This window comes from Lissotriton helveticus, chromosome 10, assembly GCF_964261635.1.
Source record: "Lissotriton helveticus chromosome 10, aLisHel1.1, whole genome shotgun sequence".
Lineage (NCBI taxonomy): Eukaryota > Metazoa > Chordata > Amphibia > Caudata > Salamandridae > Lissotriton > Lissotriton helveticus.
This window is the reverse complement of record NC_136071.1, coordinates 35,629,246-35,646,719: the sequence shown is the minus strand read 5'-3', so window position 1 is coordinate 35,646,719 and position 17,474 is coordinate 35,629,246. Positions and strand designations below refer to the sequence as shown.

The following is a 17,474-nucleotide window of genomic DNA, read 5'->3' as shown; positions in this document are numbered from 1 at the left end:
AATGTGTTTTGGGGGTGATATATAGTCACTTATAAGGTATAGCTATGAGAGAAGCATTTCTTGGGTGACGTCCGCCTCTTTAGCTGGTCTCTATCAACTAGGCACCCCGCGCCGTTTTTTGCGTACGTCTGTTCGATTTAATTTCAATGTTTAGGCTCAGGTTAGTTTCCCTTTAAGTTTAGGAGGCTCTGGTTGCCTTTCCTTGTGGTTGAAGCCATTACCCACCAGCATTGCCCTGATTACTCTGTGCCAGGTGCTCACTCGGTGTTGACTCGTTGGACGGGTTGTTATTCACACACGGTTGACCGGGCAGCAGCGGTGGACACATCTGGTATCTGGGTCCTGGACTCATGTCAGCCATCTTGAAAGGCCCAGTGATGTTCAGAAAGGAAACATTGGTACCAAACCAAGACAAGGGCAAGTCTTGAGTGGTGCCCGATGGCTGAGTTGTGCACCTGACACAACCCCAGAGCAGACGCCCTTCCTGGAGAGCACCGGTGCCAAAGGGCGATTTAATACCTGGATCTGGTTGGGCAAGGAGAGAATACCCTAATAAGGGTTAGAAGTGAAAATAAGCATGTGAAGTGCAAACACAACTGGAAGCCAGCAATGTTGCTCTGGCTTCTAGGGTCTCCTATACTTTACAGGAAGTTGTTACTTTCTGCTTCCACAGTTGCAGAGAATTTCAGACCAGCAGGCGAGCAGTAGTTGGGCACTCAAGGTTAATCCTTGCGTTGGCCACTTCAGAAGCAAGCAAAACAGACCTCCCCTACCTCAGCGGATCCGCCAACCAGCAGCCGGAATTGCGAACTTGCAATGGAGGAGGGGACAAACAGTTCCCTAATCCAAGGTCTGCTGCTGCGATTAACCTTGGCATGCATAGATATCTTCACATGCATGACCTGCTCTTGTAGGACTGCAGCGCTGCCTTCATCTTACACCTGCAGAATGATATGCTGTCCATACAGGAAGCTGCAGCTACACTCACAAGCGAGAGGTATCATTAGAAGCACTCAACGCAGACTTGAGAGCTCGGATCCATTATCCTCATGGAGATATCTACCGAGATGAAGTGCAGGAAAAGGTAAATGTCCTCATTAGAACAGATAGATCTAAAACTGAAACCAGTTGTGGCTTCTCTGATGGTCCTGGACGCTGCCATTGGTGAACTCTTCTGTGAGGTCACCAGTATTGTCATCAATGTTGATCTTCAGTGATGTCACAAGTGAGGTCATAAGCACCTCATGGTTGCATGGCTATTTTTTATTGCAAAATTTGAGTGGTTTTAAAGTTTTAGATCATTGCAACAATGTTTTTGGGACACGGCGGACAGACTTAACTTCTGTCTTCAATGCAGCCGTGGTCAATTTTAGGAGGCGTTGGGTCCAGGGCATGACCGACGACTCCGAATCATTGCCTCCAGAGCCAGATGGACATTGGCTCCGGCCACGTCTAGTGCACACCGGGAGAAGGGAAGCCTCCTCTGCCAGCTGAGCTGTGGGCACAGAGGGTGGCATAGGCAATCCCGACGCCCTTGCCCTTTATTCTCTGAATTTACAAGGGTTTTGGAACATCCACAGACTTTGAATATTTTTCCACTTTGACACCTTTATGGTTTTGTTATACACTTTTTTTGCTAAATATTTCACCAACCACAAACTAAAGTGAATTGTATATATTTTCAAAAGGTTTTACACAAATTTGTCGAATGGAACCAACCAAAGATATTATCAAACATAGCATGCTTTTTATACGTAAAGTGAAGGCTACCTATAACAATAACTACAGAGGCTAATCTTACGCCCCCCTTTATTAATTTAATCAGACTTGAGAGCGGTGACCTGATTTTTCGTGTCAGCTCTTTTCTGAGTGGCAGTCTGCTCACATATCTCTATGAGCAATTTTTAATGTGTTAAACGTATCTGAACACATAATACTATACCACTGTATGCCCTTATCCGTATCTCATTGTTGGAATACTAATTAAAAGTGCTATTTGCGGTTTGAAACAAGCTACAGTTCAAAATGTAATTGCACGCATATTATGCTGCTAAAAATTGTTTACAACTTATTGCACTTTACCACAATATGCTGCTATATGTTCGTCCAACTTTTTAATGTGCTAATATTTTAATGTTGCTATTTGCCTGCCCGATTGAAAATTTTAATCATGATACTGCTGTTTGTAACTTAAGCCCCTTTTTTAACATCTGTACATAATTGTAGACCTTTTGATCTTGAAAGCTCTTTTTAACTATTGCTTTATATGACGCTGTTTTCCAAATAAGAAACTGCTGCTGAACTGTGCTTTTATGGATGTTTGTATCCGAATAAAGATTATTGAATTGAATTGAATTAATTTAATAACATTAATTGTGGAAATAAGAAAATAATGACCAAGGGTAATTTTACGGAAAAGATGTATGGAATTGAGTAGGTAAATTGAGTGAGCCGCAGAGATTGAGCCCAAGATCGTACAGCCTTGAGTACAAGGCTTGTGGTTACACACACAAGTAGTTGTGGTTTCCTGGCACAACACATGATGGGAAACAGGAGAGGAAACTGTTCAGAATACGTATAAACTAACAATAAGACACTCGACAGATGTACCACACGGAAGTTTCACAACTTGTTCTTTTGAGTTGTTAAGCAGAAGTTTCAACAACCGCGGGTGATTTCAGTAAATGTGGAGTGGGATTCACGTGAGGCTACATTGAGAGGAGGGACCTTATAAGTATTCAGTTATGCAGCACAATATCTTTGGTGCAACAACATCAACTGTTGCATGGCTAAAGACCTACAAGGTCCCAAAGGCGAGACCTATTGGCTATGCCAATGCTTGTTTGCTTTTGGCCACAGATGCTTCAAGTCGGTGTACATGGGTGACTTCATTTGACCACTGGGAGTAGGAGGAAGCGTCTCGGGTTTCCCTTGATAGAACACACATCTGCCCAAGACCCATCCAGCCTGTCCTCTCCCTGCCTGTCCTGTCTCCAGCCTGTCCTCTCCCTGCCTGTCCTGTCTCCAGCCTGTCCTCTCCCTGCCTGTCCTGTCTCCAGCCTGTCCTCCTCCTGCCTGTCCTGCCTCCAGCCTGTCCTCTCCCTGCCTGTCCTGTCTCCAGCCTGTCCTCTCCCTGCCTGTCCTGCCTCCAGCCTGTCCTGCTCCTGCCTGTCCTGTCTCCAGCCTGTCCTCTCCCTGCCTGTCCTGCCTCCAGCCTGTCCTGCCCCTGCCTGCCCTGCCTCCAGCCTGTCCTCTCCCTGCCTGTTCTGCCTCCAGCCTGTCCTCTCCCTGCCTGTCCTGTCTCCAGCCTGTCCTCTCCCTGCCTGTCCTGCCTCCAGCCTGTCCTCTCCCTGCCTGTCCTGCCTCCAGCCTGTCCTCTCCCTGCCTGTCCTGCCTCCAGCCTGTCCTCCTCCTGCCTGTCCTGTCTCCAGCCTGTCCTCTCCCTGCCTGTCCTCTCCCTGCCTGTCCTGCCTCCAGCCCGCCCTCTGCCTGCTCAGTTTCCTGCTCCTCTTTCCTGCCTCACGCTGTCCCAGAGGCACCCTCTACCCTGAGGATGCGCACATTATGTAACCCCCTCTCAGGCCCTCCCCAGCACTGCCTTCCTGAAATAGACACCCCAGAGGGTGCAGCCTGGGACTGCTTCCGGGTTGAAGCAGGGCCTGTTTTTCTTGCTCATCTGAGACCAGGGCAGGGTGTTCCCTCAGTTGCAGGGTATTCCCAGGGTTTGGTAACAGGGCAGCTCTGGGTGCTGTGGGCCTGCCAGCCACCCGACACTGCCACAGCAGCCCAGTGCCAGTTGTGACTTGAGTTGTGCAGATATATTCACTTGTGCAATACAATTACTGTTCAATTAAAAATAAATCAAACCAGGAGATAGCTTAGTGGGCTAATGCATTGCTCATTCAAGTGTGTGACCTGCAGTGTTCATATACACATCCCGAGGAGGTCACTAAGTGGGTTGATGTACCAGTTGCTGAGATCTGTGCGACACCTGCAGGGCACAGATTTCAATGCCAAACAACTGTGCACTCTGCACCTTTCTGCAAACTCTATATTAATCAAAGGAAATATTTTTAAAACCGCTTTTTGTTAATATGAAATTTAGCAATCGTGAGGTTGCCTTTTCTTGCTTGTGTAAACCTGATGATATTTTAAAATGTATGCAGCGGCGTTATATCGGCAATTGGAGTGAGGAAAAGCTTATACCGCTTACTACAGTGATTATTGCTGCTGGACGAATGTATTGTGATATTTTACTATTGTTAAGATTTTTAATATCAATTTCATTATCCTAACGTGTTTTATTGATATTTTTTATGGTTTATGATTAAGGCTCCCTGTTTTCGGTTTTTACTGATTTTTACAGATAAATACAGACAGAAAAACATTTATTTTCCTGTCTGTATTTATTTTTAAATGTGGATAAAAACGGAAATTGGGTTGTTTTTGAGTGATTCTGTATGGTGTCAATCATGACTGCCAGGGAAATAGCTGTGTGGAGTAACAGGCAAGGCGATTAAAAAAAAAATAGGGATTTTAGTAAAGAGCCTTAAACAGCAGTAGATTTCTACAACCTGGATACCAAAATGTACATATTTTCTTGCAAGTGCACATTTTACCATCTGAGTGTGTATATATCGCTGAAACCTGTCAGGTGTTCAGGCACACGCGCACAGTAACTGGTTAAATAAATGCAGAAATAGACACATTTCAGCTTCATTTTTTTTTACAAAACCTAAAATAAATATGGATAAATACAGGTAAAATGAACAAAAAATAGATATGGATAAATACAGACGTAAATGACAAAAATATAAATACCATAAAACCAGGAGCCCAATTTATGATTTTTAAACCGACTAAAGGTTTATGACGACGATAATTAAATCCCAAAAATAGAAGCTACTGCAGAGATCTGCGTGAACCCTGCGGTCACAGGGTACTTTCCCAGTCGTGCCACCTCCCTCACAGAGGTTGCCAAAACAAGTACAACGGATTATAAATAATATAATAACACGTGTGTATTTCCCAGATCAAATTAATGTATTTTTTAATACATATCTGCAGTACTAGCCTCCAAGAGACAACTGCAGTGTGAACGATGCAGACCAGAAATTAAGCAGGAACAGGAGGCTTGTGAAGTACTTTTGGCTTTTGCACTTGACCACATTGTGTGATCCTGAGCAAATAACATTGAGCCTGATTGACAGTTGGCAGAGGGAGTGCGGTCAGTCAGGATGGAGGAGGACATTATTTCTACCCTGTTGAACTTCTGTGCACCAAATACATTTAAAGGTGATCGCCGGCCCAAAAGTTTTATTTTTCTGAAATAAACTCCTAGTGCAGTAGTTTGTTTCCATAAAAACAAACGTATGCCCTCCCTCCTCCCCCCATACACTGTGAGTTTTTTTCCCTGGGTGTGAAAGTCATTATTTTTGCCTGTCTCCCACCAATGATAGGAAAAAAAGACATTACGCCATCTACCCTAAATAGGCCAGGCGGTTTAAAGTCCTTCCTAGGATAGCCCCCAACACCGTCAGGCCATTGGAAGACACTTCCCATCAACAGTGTCCAAAACTCAAGGTTCGGCCCTCTCTAAATGAGGAGGGTGAGGCAAGGGTTTGCGACTGAGTACCTTGCCCGCCAAACTTAAATTCGGCCCTTTATTCTTCTGTCTCTGTTTGTCAAACTAGGAGAAGTTACTCTAGCATCTAGTTTGAGATGGTGTAAAAGTGTGACATTACCTTATCTGTGCACTGGCCCAGACTCACTGGCACAGTGACACCAAGCTTTTGGTGCAACAATCTTAGCAAATATATTCTGTTTATATTTTGCATGCTTCATACATTTCAGAAAATGTCTGTAGATATGAAAATGTGGATTGTTAACTAATGGGCGACGCCTTTGCCCAAATAGAACAGGACTCATTAAATCAACCTGTGAAGATGAATGGCTGAGTCAGCCTAGGTGGGATTCAGCACTTTGACTCGCAGATTACATGTACATCTCTGGATCAGGTGCATCAACCCACTGAGATAACTCACTCGGGTTGGAACGCTTGCGCAGTCGGTTGCACATGCAGCTCTGCCTCAGGCGCATTAACCCTCTGCGTTAAAAACAGACATGCAGGCCACACTCTGCAGCAGATGAGAGATTTAGGACCCTGGGCACTTTTCCTAAATACACGTGGAGGATAATTAATTCCCAAGTGCAGAAACAGAAGAAGGGATACCTCTTTTTAACAAAAAACACAGGGGCAGATCTACAAGGAAGTGCAGCACAAGCCCTGTGGCTGCCCCACGCTGCGGCACTTCCGAAGCACAGAAATGCGACATATTTACAAGAATATGACGCATTTCTGTGCTTCTCCCTGCGCTAGCGCACAAACTGCAGCCATGCGCCGGCGTAGGCACACTTGCACCATGGTGCAAGGATGCCTGCGTCGTGGTAAGATTGTTTTTGTGCAGGAAGGGGCACCTTCCTGCACAAAAGCAATCACTACAGGCATTTTCCTCTTCCAATGTGTGCTGTATAATGCAGCATGCATTAAAAGAGGAAATGACGTGGAGAAATGAAAACATTTCTCCTCGTTGCGCCTCGCTACGCCACCTCTAGGGTGGCGTAGCATTCAGACGCATCTCCAGATTTACGATTCCTCTGGATGTGTCTTGTTCCATGGGTGTTGTGTGAGAACACCCACAGCAACACCCAAGGAACGCCCCTTCAACGAAAAGTGCTGCGTGTGAAGGGGCCGTCTTTACAAGGAGAGGAAAAGTCACGCTGGGTGGCTTTTCCTCTCCTTGTAAATATGGAGGAGCCCTCTGCGCCACCAGTACGTCACGAAAAGTGACGTACTGGTGGCGAAGGGGGCTTGTAAATCTGCCCCACAGTTTGTATTGATTTTGCTTCTATTGTGTAGCGCATGTCTGTAACTCAGTGAGTGTAGCGCTTTCTGCTGCGACCCACATGTGATCTGCTGGGCGCTGTTCGAATCTCAGCGATGGACAGTTAAACCTCTGCATGTTCCAAGATTTATATAAACAAACTCTACGCCATCTTGGAATGTGTGATAATAATTGCGGCTCATGAGGTGCCTCTCTCTCTCACTCTCTTTCTTTCTTTAATATTTCTGTCCACAACAGCCTTGTTTTCATTTTACCCTTTGCGCCGCATGCATAAGCTACCTACCCTCTAGCATGCTGCAAGAGATGGGCGTCATTCCCTACACAGGCACAAGCATTTATCTGGCACTAAAGTATGCATGGCACGATGGAACGCATGGTGCATTTCACGGGCGGGCAACGATAACCTGTAGATATCGTTTTATGGTTTTAAAGCTCTGCATTCTCTATATCGATATCTCTGGTTAAAAGGACCCGTTTTCTCCTTATGGTGGTGCAATTTTAATGTTTTGTGCACCTTATTATATGCATAAGTATGTATTATCCTTGATGGCATGCTCATTCTTCCATTGTCCTGAAGAAGCTCTGAATCTTAAAGGGCAGAAACGCGTCAACACCACCAGTTGGAGGAGTTTGTTTTTTTCAATTTGTACAGGGGCGGCTCCCCCGCTATCGTCAGAAACATAAAATGACAATAGCTTGGAGTTGTTGTTGTCATTTTATGTTTCTTGTCCTGCTGCTTTGCGGCGGGCAGGCGGTCGGGCAGGCGGGCGGGGATGCTTTGCTCTCCGAGCAGGACAGGGGAGGAGGGGTTTGCCCACTTCTGACTGCGCAATGACTGTTTGGTCCGCCCTCTCGGGCTGCCCAAACCAGTCACTTTCCCCTTCTCCAAGCGGGCTGCATTGTAGCATGCATGGAGAACATGCCCACCCCTCCAGCACCTGGCTGAGTGCCGTGTCACAGCGCTCAGAACAATCACAAGCCTGCATTGCAGTGTTGTGATTGGTCAGGGGAGGGAGCCTGGCTGTCTGCTTCCTGTTCCTGTCCGAGACAGGAACGCAGGAGCAGAGAAGACATGGGACCCGGCTCGAGGTAAGATGTTTTTAATTTTTTTTAATTCTAACCCCCCCCCCCCCTTCCCCCGCGCGCGATTCACCCCCCAAGACTCTCCCTGTGACCCCCCCATGCAATCCCTCAGCCCCCCCCCCCCCCACCCCGAGCCAACTGAATTTGTAAACCTCTCAAAACCTAATTCTGTGGACACACATCAGGAAAAAGAGGGCACATTTGTCCTCCGTGGGTGTTCCTGTTATAGACTACCTCCTATATGGATGTGCAAAAATTAAGATGCACAGCCATAGTATGTACAAGCAACCGGAAGACTGAACAAAGTTTCTAGTTGCTAGGCAAATTGTAAGTTCTAAAGTTGTACAGCACAGTAGAAATATCTTTTGTTATTTTTTGTTTCTTCATTTTGTGTAATATAAGTCTACATGTATGTCATAAGTGTTATATTATACACACTTCAGGTACCTGTATCCAGAGTGAAGATTACTATGCATTTAAAAAAAAATCCAATAAATAGTGTTTTGTATAATCAAATACAGCACAAGTGATTAATGTAGATTTTTACAGTGAAAAGTACTTTTGTAATAATTCAGTCCCATATAATACCATTTTCTCTAGTCTAGACTGTTCCTTCCCCAGGTATTGTGGGATCATACAAACTCCTATATGTGAATATAAATACCACCTCAGAGGAGGCATTTAAGAACTTTATGCCAAGCATCATGGTGCCCCTGAATTCTAGGTTAATAGTTAATCACAGGGGGTATTACATTAAGTGAATATTTAACTAGGTTTGTAAAAATATTTTTAGAGTAAGTTAAACAGTATGCATGTTTTACTGGTTCTAAATAGTCTAAATTATATTACATTTATAAGTGTTATATCAAATTCTAGTTTCTGTGCTTGTAAAGTGCTACAAGAGTAGACACTGGAAATGTTTCAGTTAGACACTGATCTAACAGAAGTCATCCCCACTAACAGGACACTCACTGTTCCCAAGCTTAGCTGATAATTGGCACCCCTGGACAGAAAAAAGGGGTTTCCACAAATGTTGGAAAAGTACAACTCGTGGGCATGCACCATTTGAAATTTGCAGCATTAAATACATGTGACCTATCATATCATGGGATATGTTGCATGCAAAGTTTGAGATGGGGTGAACTTACTAGATTGCTCATGCAATAAACCATATGTAATCCGTATGGTATGTATGTTATTAGTTCTTAAAGGCTACAGCCTTAATAATGCAACACAATTGATTACATTATTCATAAGAAGCAGTAGTTTTAGTTGATGTTTTTGTCTTTCTCACTCCACCATAGTGTTTTCCAAGCTGCTTCTCTAGTATTGTGTTGTACTCTATGGTAGCTTTGACACAGCGCCCCCTACCCTTGGCGAGGCTCCACTGCGCTTCTGGTTGGACGCGTAAGACCCTCCTCCATTCATTGTGCTTGGTTGTGTGGTGGGGTTTATAATGTGCCCTGGATAGGAAGACTTTTGGTGTTGTGTATGAAGCTTAGAAGTGTGTAACACATATGTGGTATCAGTCTTGGAGCCAGTGCTATGAATTGTAAAAAAAAAAAAAAAAGTGACCGGGCACTCTTCAGGAGATTAATGCAGCTTACATCACACATTGCTCCCACCAGCACTGCCAACTAACCATCACACGGTTACAAGTGAAGTGCAACATTTCAGACTATTCTAGGCTTCCACAGCTATAAGAATGGTTTGTGTGGCAGATATGTCATTTTAATATATATAGAATTAATAAACAATTGTTGTTGTGCTCATCTCTAAATTAGATAGACAGCGCCACCATGTGGAAGACTGTCATAAGTGCAGGTGTTAACAATTAAGTGTCGGTGCGGAGCACCGGAAACCACCGGCTCAAATTAAGCACTGCTCGGAGCTCTTAAGCGTGGAGTGAATTGAAGCAGTGCAAGAGACGCAGTTGCAATTTGCAAGTACTTACCATTTCTGAGTGTGAGGCTGTGTGGTTGGAATGGGTAAGACTTTGTGTCAGTTGTGTGGGAGGCAGTTTATCATATACAAGCCATTGTATTGTGACACGTCTTTGGCTATGCCAAGGTGTGGAGTGATGCTTGGAGATTTAAGCAACATAGTAATGGTTGAGTATAGCGGCACGGGTCGTCTGCTGGTCCGCTTCGCCCGCAGATACACGACACTCGCGTCTCACGAGCCTGTCTGTTTCTTCTCCAGGATATCCGGACCCAGGTGGCCGCCTTCCGTCAGGATAATGACCTCACCACCGAGGTTGGCGGGAACAAAGAGAATATCAAGAAGAACCGCTACAAGGACATCCTGCCATGTAAGTCGGAGATGCTCGACTATGCGCCCTCCCCCGCCTTGTAGGGGGTGTCTCCATGAACCCATGATCCCCATTTTTGGGCCTGTTTTCATTCTGTTGTCCTCATCACTTCTTCACCTGGCTCTTGATTCTCCTAAATGTAAATTTTTAGAAGTCTAAACGAGGGAACTTCACATATGGAAGCATTTAGATTTGGGATTTAATGTCCCTCTTACATTCTAATGTAGAAGAACCCAGAATCCTGCACCCCAAAGTCCCTAAATAAGATTCCTGAAGCCTGATTGGAGAAAAATGAAAAACATATTCATTGCACGAGGCCCAACACAATGCAACATGGTCCTTCCACGGTGATTCATCTAAAGACATGGCTATCCAAATTGATATTCAATATTTATTTGCATGCAAATAAATTAATGAGAAGGAGAAGCAGCGAGGATAGAAATGATCAGAGTAAAAGCACACTGACGTTCAGTCCATAGATCAATGACAGCCTTATTGTTCCCATCAATACCTCCTTCCAAATATTTGTACAAAATGGCCGCCAGAGTACAGATGAGTCCTTTGGGAGGGGCACATATATTACACAGAATAAGATGGAAGTTGTTATGCAGTGTGTTGCATTAAATGAAAAATCTCCACTGTGCCCTGAGGTCATCATGCATGACCTGAGCACACTTTGCATGTAGGCTCAAAACAAGACCGCACACTTCCAACAACTAACCCTGTATGGTGTTGCGTCCTATCCGTGGAGGTAAACACGTAAGCAACCTACATGTGGGTGGTAAGTGCTCTGCAGATCTTACACTAAAATGGAATACATTTCAATTCAATACAGTAGGCCATGAACTGGTAAGGGACTCAGTTTCCCTTAAATTCTGATCTTTAGACGTGTGTCCGGTTTTATCTGTTCTCATGTGGGACGACGAAAGCCTCCTTCTGGGCCGCCAAGAGACCGGACCCTCAAGGGTCTGCACGGGGTTTTAACATCCTGGGTGGAGCTCTTTGAGCGTTAGTCCGTCTGTTAACAAGTCCACCTTGGGCCCTTTTTGGCCTTTTTCCCTTTTGGGATAAGATGAGGCCATAGAAGATATGGAGGGGGGTTCTCTAAAGGTTCCACGGTGCCTCGAACACTGGTTCAGCGAGCTACGCGTCTCAACCCCTTGACTCAACATAGATAGAGGGTTTTTAAAATGCGTTTTTCCACATATTTGCTAAGTACTCGCTAAGTGGGCCCTAGTACGTGTCCAGAGCAAATTTAATGCATGTTTGCAGAGTGGTCAGTCTTTGGTTCAGGGCTATCTCCACTGTCCACAATGATGCAATCCCGAGAGCTGCTGGGGCGCCAATCTTCTACATTGACCCTTTGTATTTTTGTAAAATCTTGGGACCTCATTACATACTGACTGTCCCTGAAGTGGGGTCATGCCACTATTTAAATCTTGAGCGCATCTCTAGGTTCACGTGTGAGGGTTTTTGTACCTTTATTCTGAATTATCCGAGTTAAGCAAAACTTCACAACAGTGGGGGGGGGGTGGACACTAGTGCATTGTGGTATCAAGGAACTGTGGTCCTACCTTTCTTTGATTCTTCTTGGGAGGTCTGCACTTTTCCTCTGTCTGTATGGACTTGAGGGACAGGCACATGGGGCGAGCCAGTTTTTGGGACTTGGACAATTAACATTTAAGGTAATTTGGAGACCCTGAGTAGACAGACTTCCTAGATAATCCCAATGTAACAAAGTAGCAATCTTTGACCGCCCAAAGCTCGCTGATATGAGGGCTATTACATTTAATGTGATGCAGAACTGTACACAAGTTATGAATGAATGAGTGAATAAGGCGTTCACCTTCTGGTTGGCGATTCCTCTTGTGACAACCCTCTACATCGTGCCCTCTTTGTTCCCACCTCAAGCGAGCTCTTTCTCTCTCTTCACAGATGATCAAACACGGGTTCCTCTCAGTCTTGTCGTGGAGGATGGGCAGAATGACTACATCAACGCCAGCTTCATTAAGGTAATGCGCCTCTCCGCTTCTTTATGCTCCATACTCTTGGCTGCTATGGCCAGAGCTGGTCTCAGCCGCATGGAAATCTCCCTTTCCGAGTTGTGAGCTGATGAGTTCTAATGGAGGAAGTTGGGCAGTCGGTCCTTAGAAACTGGAAGTACAAGGAGTACAGGATCTAAACTTCCAGGAATTGGCTGGTTGTGTTCTTGGGAAGTGGAGATGTTGGCCAGAAGGTCCTCCACAAGCAGACCAGATCCTCAATCAATTCTACAAATGGGAGAAGATTGGTCTCATCATTACTGGAGGTGAACTCATCTATTTTTTCCAATGTGGATTACAAGCCGTTCAATGAGGATCGGCCAGTAGGTTCTTCAGAAGTGTAGGGGGTTGAATCTGTCCTCCAAGTGTGACCGAGGTAGCTGGTTGGTGGCACTGGATCAAAATTGAGAAGGCGGATCAGTCTACTCAACAAATGTGGTTCATTTGACTAATCCCCCCAAAGTAGATGGGTTGGCCCGTTGACCATCCACACATGTGAGAATTTACGAAACTGTCAAAAGGGGGATAATCCGCAAAGTGATATTTAAACTGGGGTGATAAATTGTATTCTGCCAAATGTAGGGGTGTCTCCCAACTTGTCCATTCCCTTAACGTCCTCCTCAGTCATTAACACCATCAGTCAGCGGAGCCCTAGAAGCCAAATAATTTCAGAAGAGATCACTAGTTCTTGTTCTTTTTGAAGTGTAATTTTAGAACGAGATTTCCACTTGACCGTCTAAAGGTGAATGAACGAATTGGCGCATTTATAAGTCACTCATTACCTTTTGCAAGGTTTGTTGGTGCCAGTCATTCAAAAGCATCTAGAAAAAGTAGGACTTTAGTGTTACTTTAAATCTGGAACAGGTGGAGACTGCCTTAAATTGGCGGGGGTGAGGGGAGTTCCAGAGGATTGGGCCGGCCATGGAAAAGGCTCTCTTGTGTTTGGTTGGTAGGACAGTGCTGTCCTTCTGCTAATCTCCTGTGATTTGTCCCACTGTAGGGATTGGACAACAAGCAGTGCTACATCGCCACCCAGGGCCCGCTCAGCCACACAGTGGTGGACTTCTGGAGGATGATCTGGGAGTACCGTGTGAAGGTGAGTGCAACAATCGAGCAGGGTTGTGTCTCCATGTGACATGGGTCTAGAAAACAAGTGTTGCTACATCACCAACCAGGCCTGCCTGGCCATGGGGTGGTAGACTTTTGGAAGATGTTCTAGGAGTGCGGCATGAAGGTGAGTGCAGTAAGGGAGCAGGGCTGCGTCTCCGTAGGACATGGGTCTAAAAAACAAGTGATGCTACATCAGGACCCAGAGTCCGCTCAGCCACACGGTGGTGGACTTCTGGAGGAGGATCTGGGGGTACCACGTGAAGGTGAGTCCAGCGAGCAGGGCTGCGTCTTGCTGATGCATTGGTCTAGACAACAAGCAGTGCTGCATCATGACCTCGGGTCCGCTCAGCCACATGTGGTGGACTTCTGGAGGATGATCTGGAAGCACCACATGGAGATGAGGGCTGCGTCTTCCTAGGACGTGGATCTGGAGAACAATTAGTGCTACATCACCGACCAGAGCCCACCAGGCCATGGGGTTGGTGGACGTCTAGAGGATTATCTGGGAGTACCAACTGAAGGTCAGTGCAACAAGAAAGTAGCACATCTTCCTAGGACACCATTTAAGAGGCACAGATGAAGACATGATGAAATAACAACCACAGCTGTAGAGCAGTGTCTGTCCTTCTGTGTGAATAGGATAGCAAGTCTAGAGCGCTACATTTGTCGTGGAGGGAAGACACTCTACCTTAACTCAGAGATCACAACCTTCAGTAGTGCCCCACCTAGAGGAGAGTCTGGGGATTAATCTTATAACTTACTGATGTCAGGTGTGTGCAGCCCCTTCTACTCACACTCAACTTCAATTCACAAACATGCCAGTGGTTGTGGAACTAACATCAGTTATTCCTTCACCCCAAATGATATGAATGCATGATGCATGGATGAGCTATTTCTTAAGTATACGACTAATGTATAGGGCAGTGATACTCCAAGTACGCCCCGGGGGTCACATGCGGCTCTTCTGACCTTTACATGCGGCCCCTGGATTAACAGCAGCACTGGGCTGCTGTTCACATAACTCAGCACTAACATTAAAAAGATGTTGAATACTCTGATTTGTTAATAAAAAGAATAATAAAAAAAAGATGTTGAATAAGCAGGCAAGCCTATATTTAAAGGCTAATTGAAGGTAAAGAAAGGAAGTAACTACGTGGTCCTGCACAACTTAACTTTAGGAACACCTTCATTTTCAAAGCCATCTTGTAGCAAAAGAGTAAAAATATGATGTCACTCAAAATTCAAAGAATGTGTATTTCATTAACATGTAGAACCATTTCACCTTAGTACATCAGACTATATCAGTGCATTGAGAAGTATTTTTTAAAGTGATAGTATTCAAATATGAATTTAGAAGCATTTATTCTTCCCCACACACTGACAACAATGCCAATAGTGAAGTAAGCGGTAAGGGGTAAGTCAGTTGTTATGTGCACCCTCAGGGTGGCCTGGGTTCCTATCATACATGAACAACATTAACATTAGACTTTATTAAAATCAGACACAGGAGAAGGTTCTGTACAACACATATCCTGATGTCATATATTTCGAGCTCCTCTTATATGTGATAATGAAGGGAAAGGAGGAAAAGCAAAACAAATGCCTAGGATCACACAATTTGGTAAAGTGAGGATGCTGAGATTAATCCCATATTTTCTGGTTTCACATTGTGCAATTCATCCACTAAATGTATATGCTTCGCTTTCCCTATACCCACCTTGCCACCTCTCCCCCCCCCCCATCCAATCCACCAGCCTGCTGGCATCAATGCAGCCCCTGTCCCATCACAAACCAAAATTTGTGGCCCCTGGGAAAATGTTTTCGAGTAACCATGGTTTAGGATGTGCTGACGCTGATGCCCCAGGGATGGCACACTTATCCCACCTTCGTCCCCGAAAAGCCTCATATTTTGCTGCTGAAAGGCCAAGGGGAGCTCAAGGTGGGCAAATATCAGGGAAATAAACTGAGCCCTTAGAACTCTGGTTACTTCCGGTTCCTGGCTCTGTCTTCATAGCAGCTGAGATCAGGGAGAGCAGAGGCAGTGTCAGGGGCACTAAAGGGCAGTCCAGGGATCCCCCTAATCCACCTACACGTCCCCCCACATTTCTGCTGAAGACCACCACAGACCGCCACTCTCTAGCCGCACCATGTTGGCTCTACTCTGGCTGTAGTGGAGAAATCTTTATCAAGATGTAGCTACTGTGTCTGTCTTTGCAGAAAGGATCCCAGAAATCAACTGTTTTAAATCGAGCCAGTCAGTACCTTGGTATTAAGCTATTTTGCTGCGTCTTCGCTTTGCTAGATTTTTCACAAAATCAGGACAAACCTGTGTGAATAAATAACCACTGCTCCAAACAACCAGTTGGAGAGAGCCACGAATTGTGTTAAAAGAGGTTCCAATCCAGGGAGTCCAAAAAGACATGGAATCCTCCAGCGTAAGGAATGGGGCTGTGAGGTGAGGCGGTGTCTTCGCTGTGAGGTAAGGCTGTGTCTTTGCTGTGAGGTGAGGCGGTGTCTTCGCTGTGAGGTAAGGCTGTGTCTTTGCTGTGAGGTGAGGCGGTGTCTTCGCTGTGAGGTAAGGCTGTGTCTTTGCTGTGAGGTGACGCAGTGTCTTTGTTGTCAGGTGGCGTGGTGTCTTTGCTGTGATGTGATGCGGTGTCTTTGCTGTGAGGTGACGTAGTGTCTTTGCTGTGAGGTGACGTGGTGTCTTTGCTGTGAGGTGACGTGGTGTCTTTGCTGTGAGGTGACGCGGTGTCTTCGCTGTGAGGTGACGCGGTGTCTTCGCTGTGAGGTGACGCAGTGTCTTTGCTCTTGAGTTGATGTGGTGTCTTTGCTGTGATGTGACGCGGTGTCTTTGCTGTGATGTGACGCGGTGTCTTTGCTGTGAGGTGATGCAGTGACTTTGCTGTGAGGTGACGTAGTGTCTTTGCTGTGAGGTGACGTGGTGTCTTTGCTGTGAGGTTACGCAGTGTCTTCGCTGTGAGGTGACGCGGTGTCTTCGCTGTGAGGTGACGCGGTGTCTTCGCTGTGAGGTGACGCAGTGTCTTTGCTCTTGAGTTGATGTGGTGTTTTTGCTGTGATGTGACGCGGTGTCTTTGCTGTGATGTGACGCGGTGTCTTTGCTGTGAGGTGATGCAGTGACTTTGCTGTGAGGTGATGCAGTGTCTTTGCTGTGAGGTGGCCCGGTGTCTTTGCTGTTCAGTGACGCAGTGTCTTTGCTGTTTAGTGACGCAGTGTCTGCTGTGAGGTGATGCGGTGTCTTTGCTGTGAGGTGACGCAGTGTCTTTGCTGTGAGGTGACACAGTGTATTTGCTGTGAGGTGGTGTCTTTGCTGTGATGTGAGGCTGTGTCTTTGCTGTGCGATGACGCAGTGTCTATGTTGTGAGGTGGCGCGGTGTCTTTGCTGTGAGGTGATGCAGTGTCTTTGCTGTGAGGTCATGCAGTGTCTTTGCTGTGAGGTGACGTGGTGTCTTTGCTTTGAGGTGACGTGGTGTCTTTGCTGTGAGGTGACGTGGTGTCTTTGCTGTGAGGTGACGTGGTGTCTTTGCTGTGAGGTGATGTGGTGTCTTTGCTGTGACGTGATGCGGTGTCTTTGCTGTGAGGTGATGCGGTGTCTTTGCTGTGAGGTGACGCAGTGTCTTTGCTGTGAGGTGACGCGGTGTCTTTGCTGTGAGGTGACGCTGTGTTTTTGCTGTGAGGAGGTGCTGTGTCTTTGCTGTGAGGTGACGTGGTGTCTTTGCTGTGAGGTGATGCTGTGCCTTTGCTGTGAGGTGATGCTGTGCCTTCGCTGTGAGGTTACGTGGTGTCTTCGCTGTGAGGTTACGTGGTGTCTTTGCTGTGAGATGACGCAGTGTCTTCGCTGTGAGATGACGCAGTGTCTTTGCTGTGAGGTGGCGCAGTGTTTTTGCTGTGAGGTGCCACGGTGTCTTTGCTGTGAGGTGACACAGTGTCTTTGCTGTGCGGTGACACGGTGTCTTTGCTGGGAGGTTGCGTGGTGTCTTTGCTCTTGAGGTGACGCGGTAT

The 17,474-nt window shown here is 45.9% G+C and overlaps 1 protein-coding gene across 1 annotated transcript in view; it reads left to right on the top strand.

Moving 5' to 3' along the window:
• PTPN18 (protein tyrosine phosphatase non-receptor type 18) overlaps positions 1-17,474 on the top strand; it is a 329,905-nt gene that overhangs the window by 105,110 nt on the left and 207,321 nt on the right. The window contains exons 2-4 of the mRNA XM_078664676.1: positions 10,191-10,299; positions 12,235-12,311; positions 13,342-13,437. Coding sequence (XP_078520802.1) covers positions 10,191-10,299; positions 12,235-12,311; positions 13,342-13,437 — 282 coding nt within the window. The remainder of the gene's footprint in view (positions 1-10,190; positions 10,300-12,234; positions 12,312-13,341; positions 13,438-17,474) is intronic.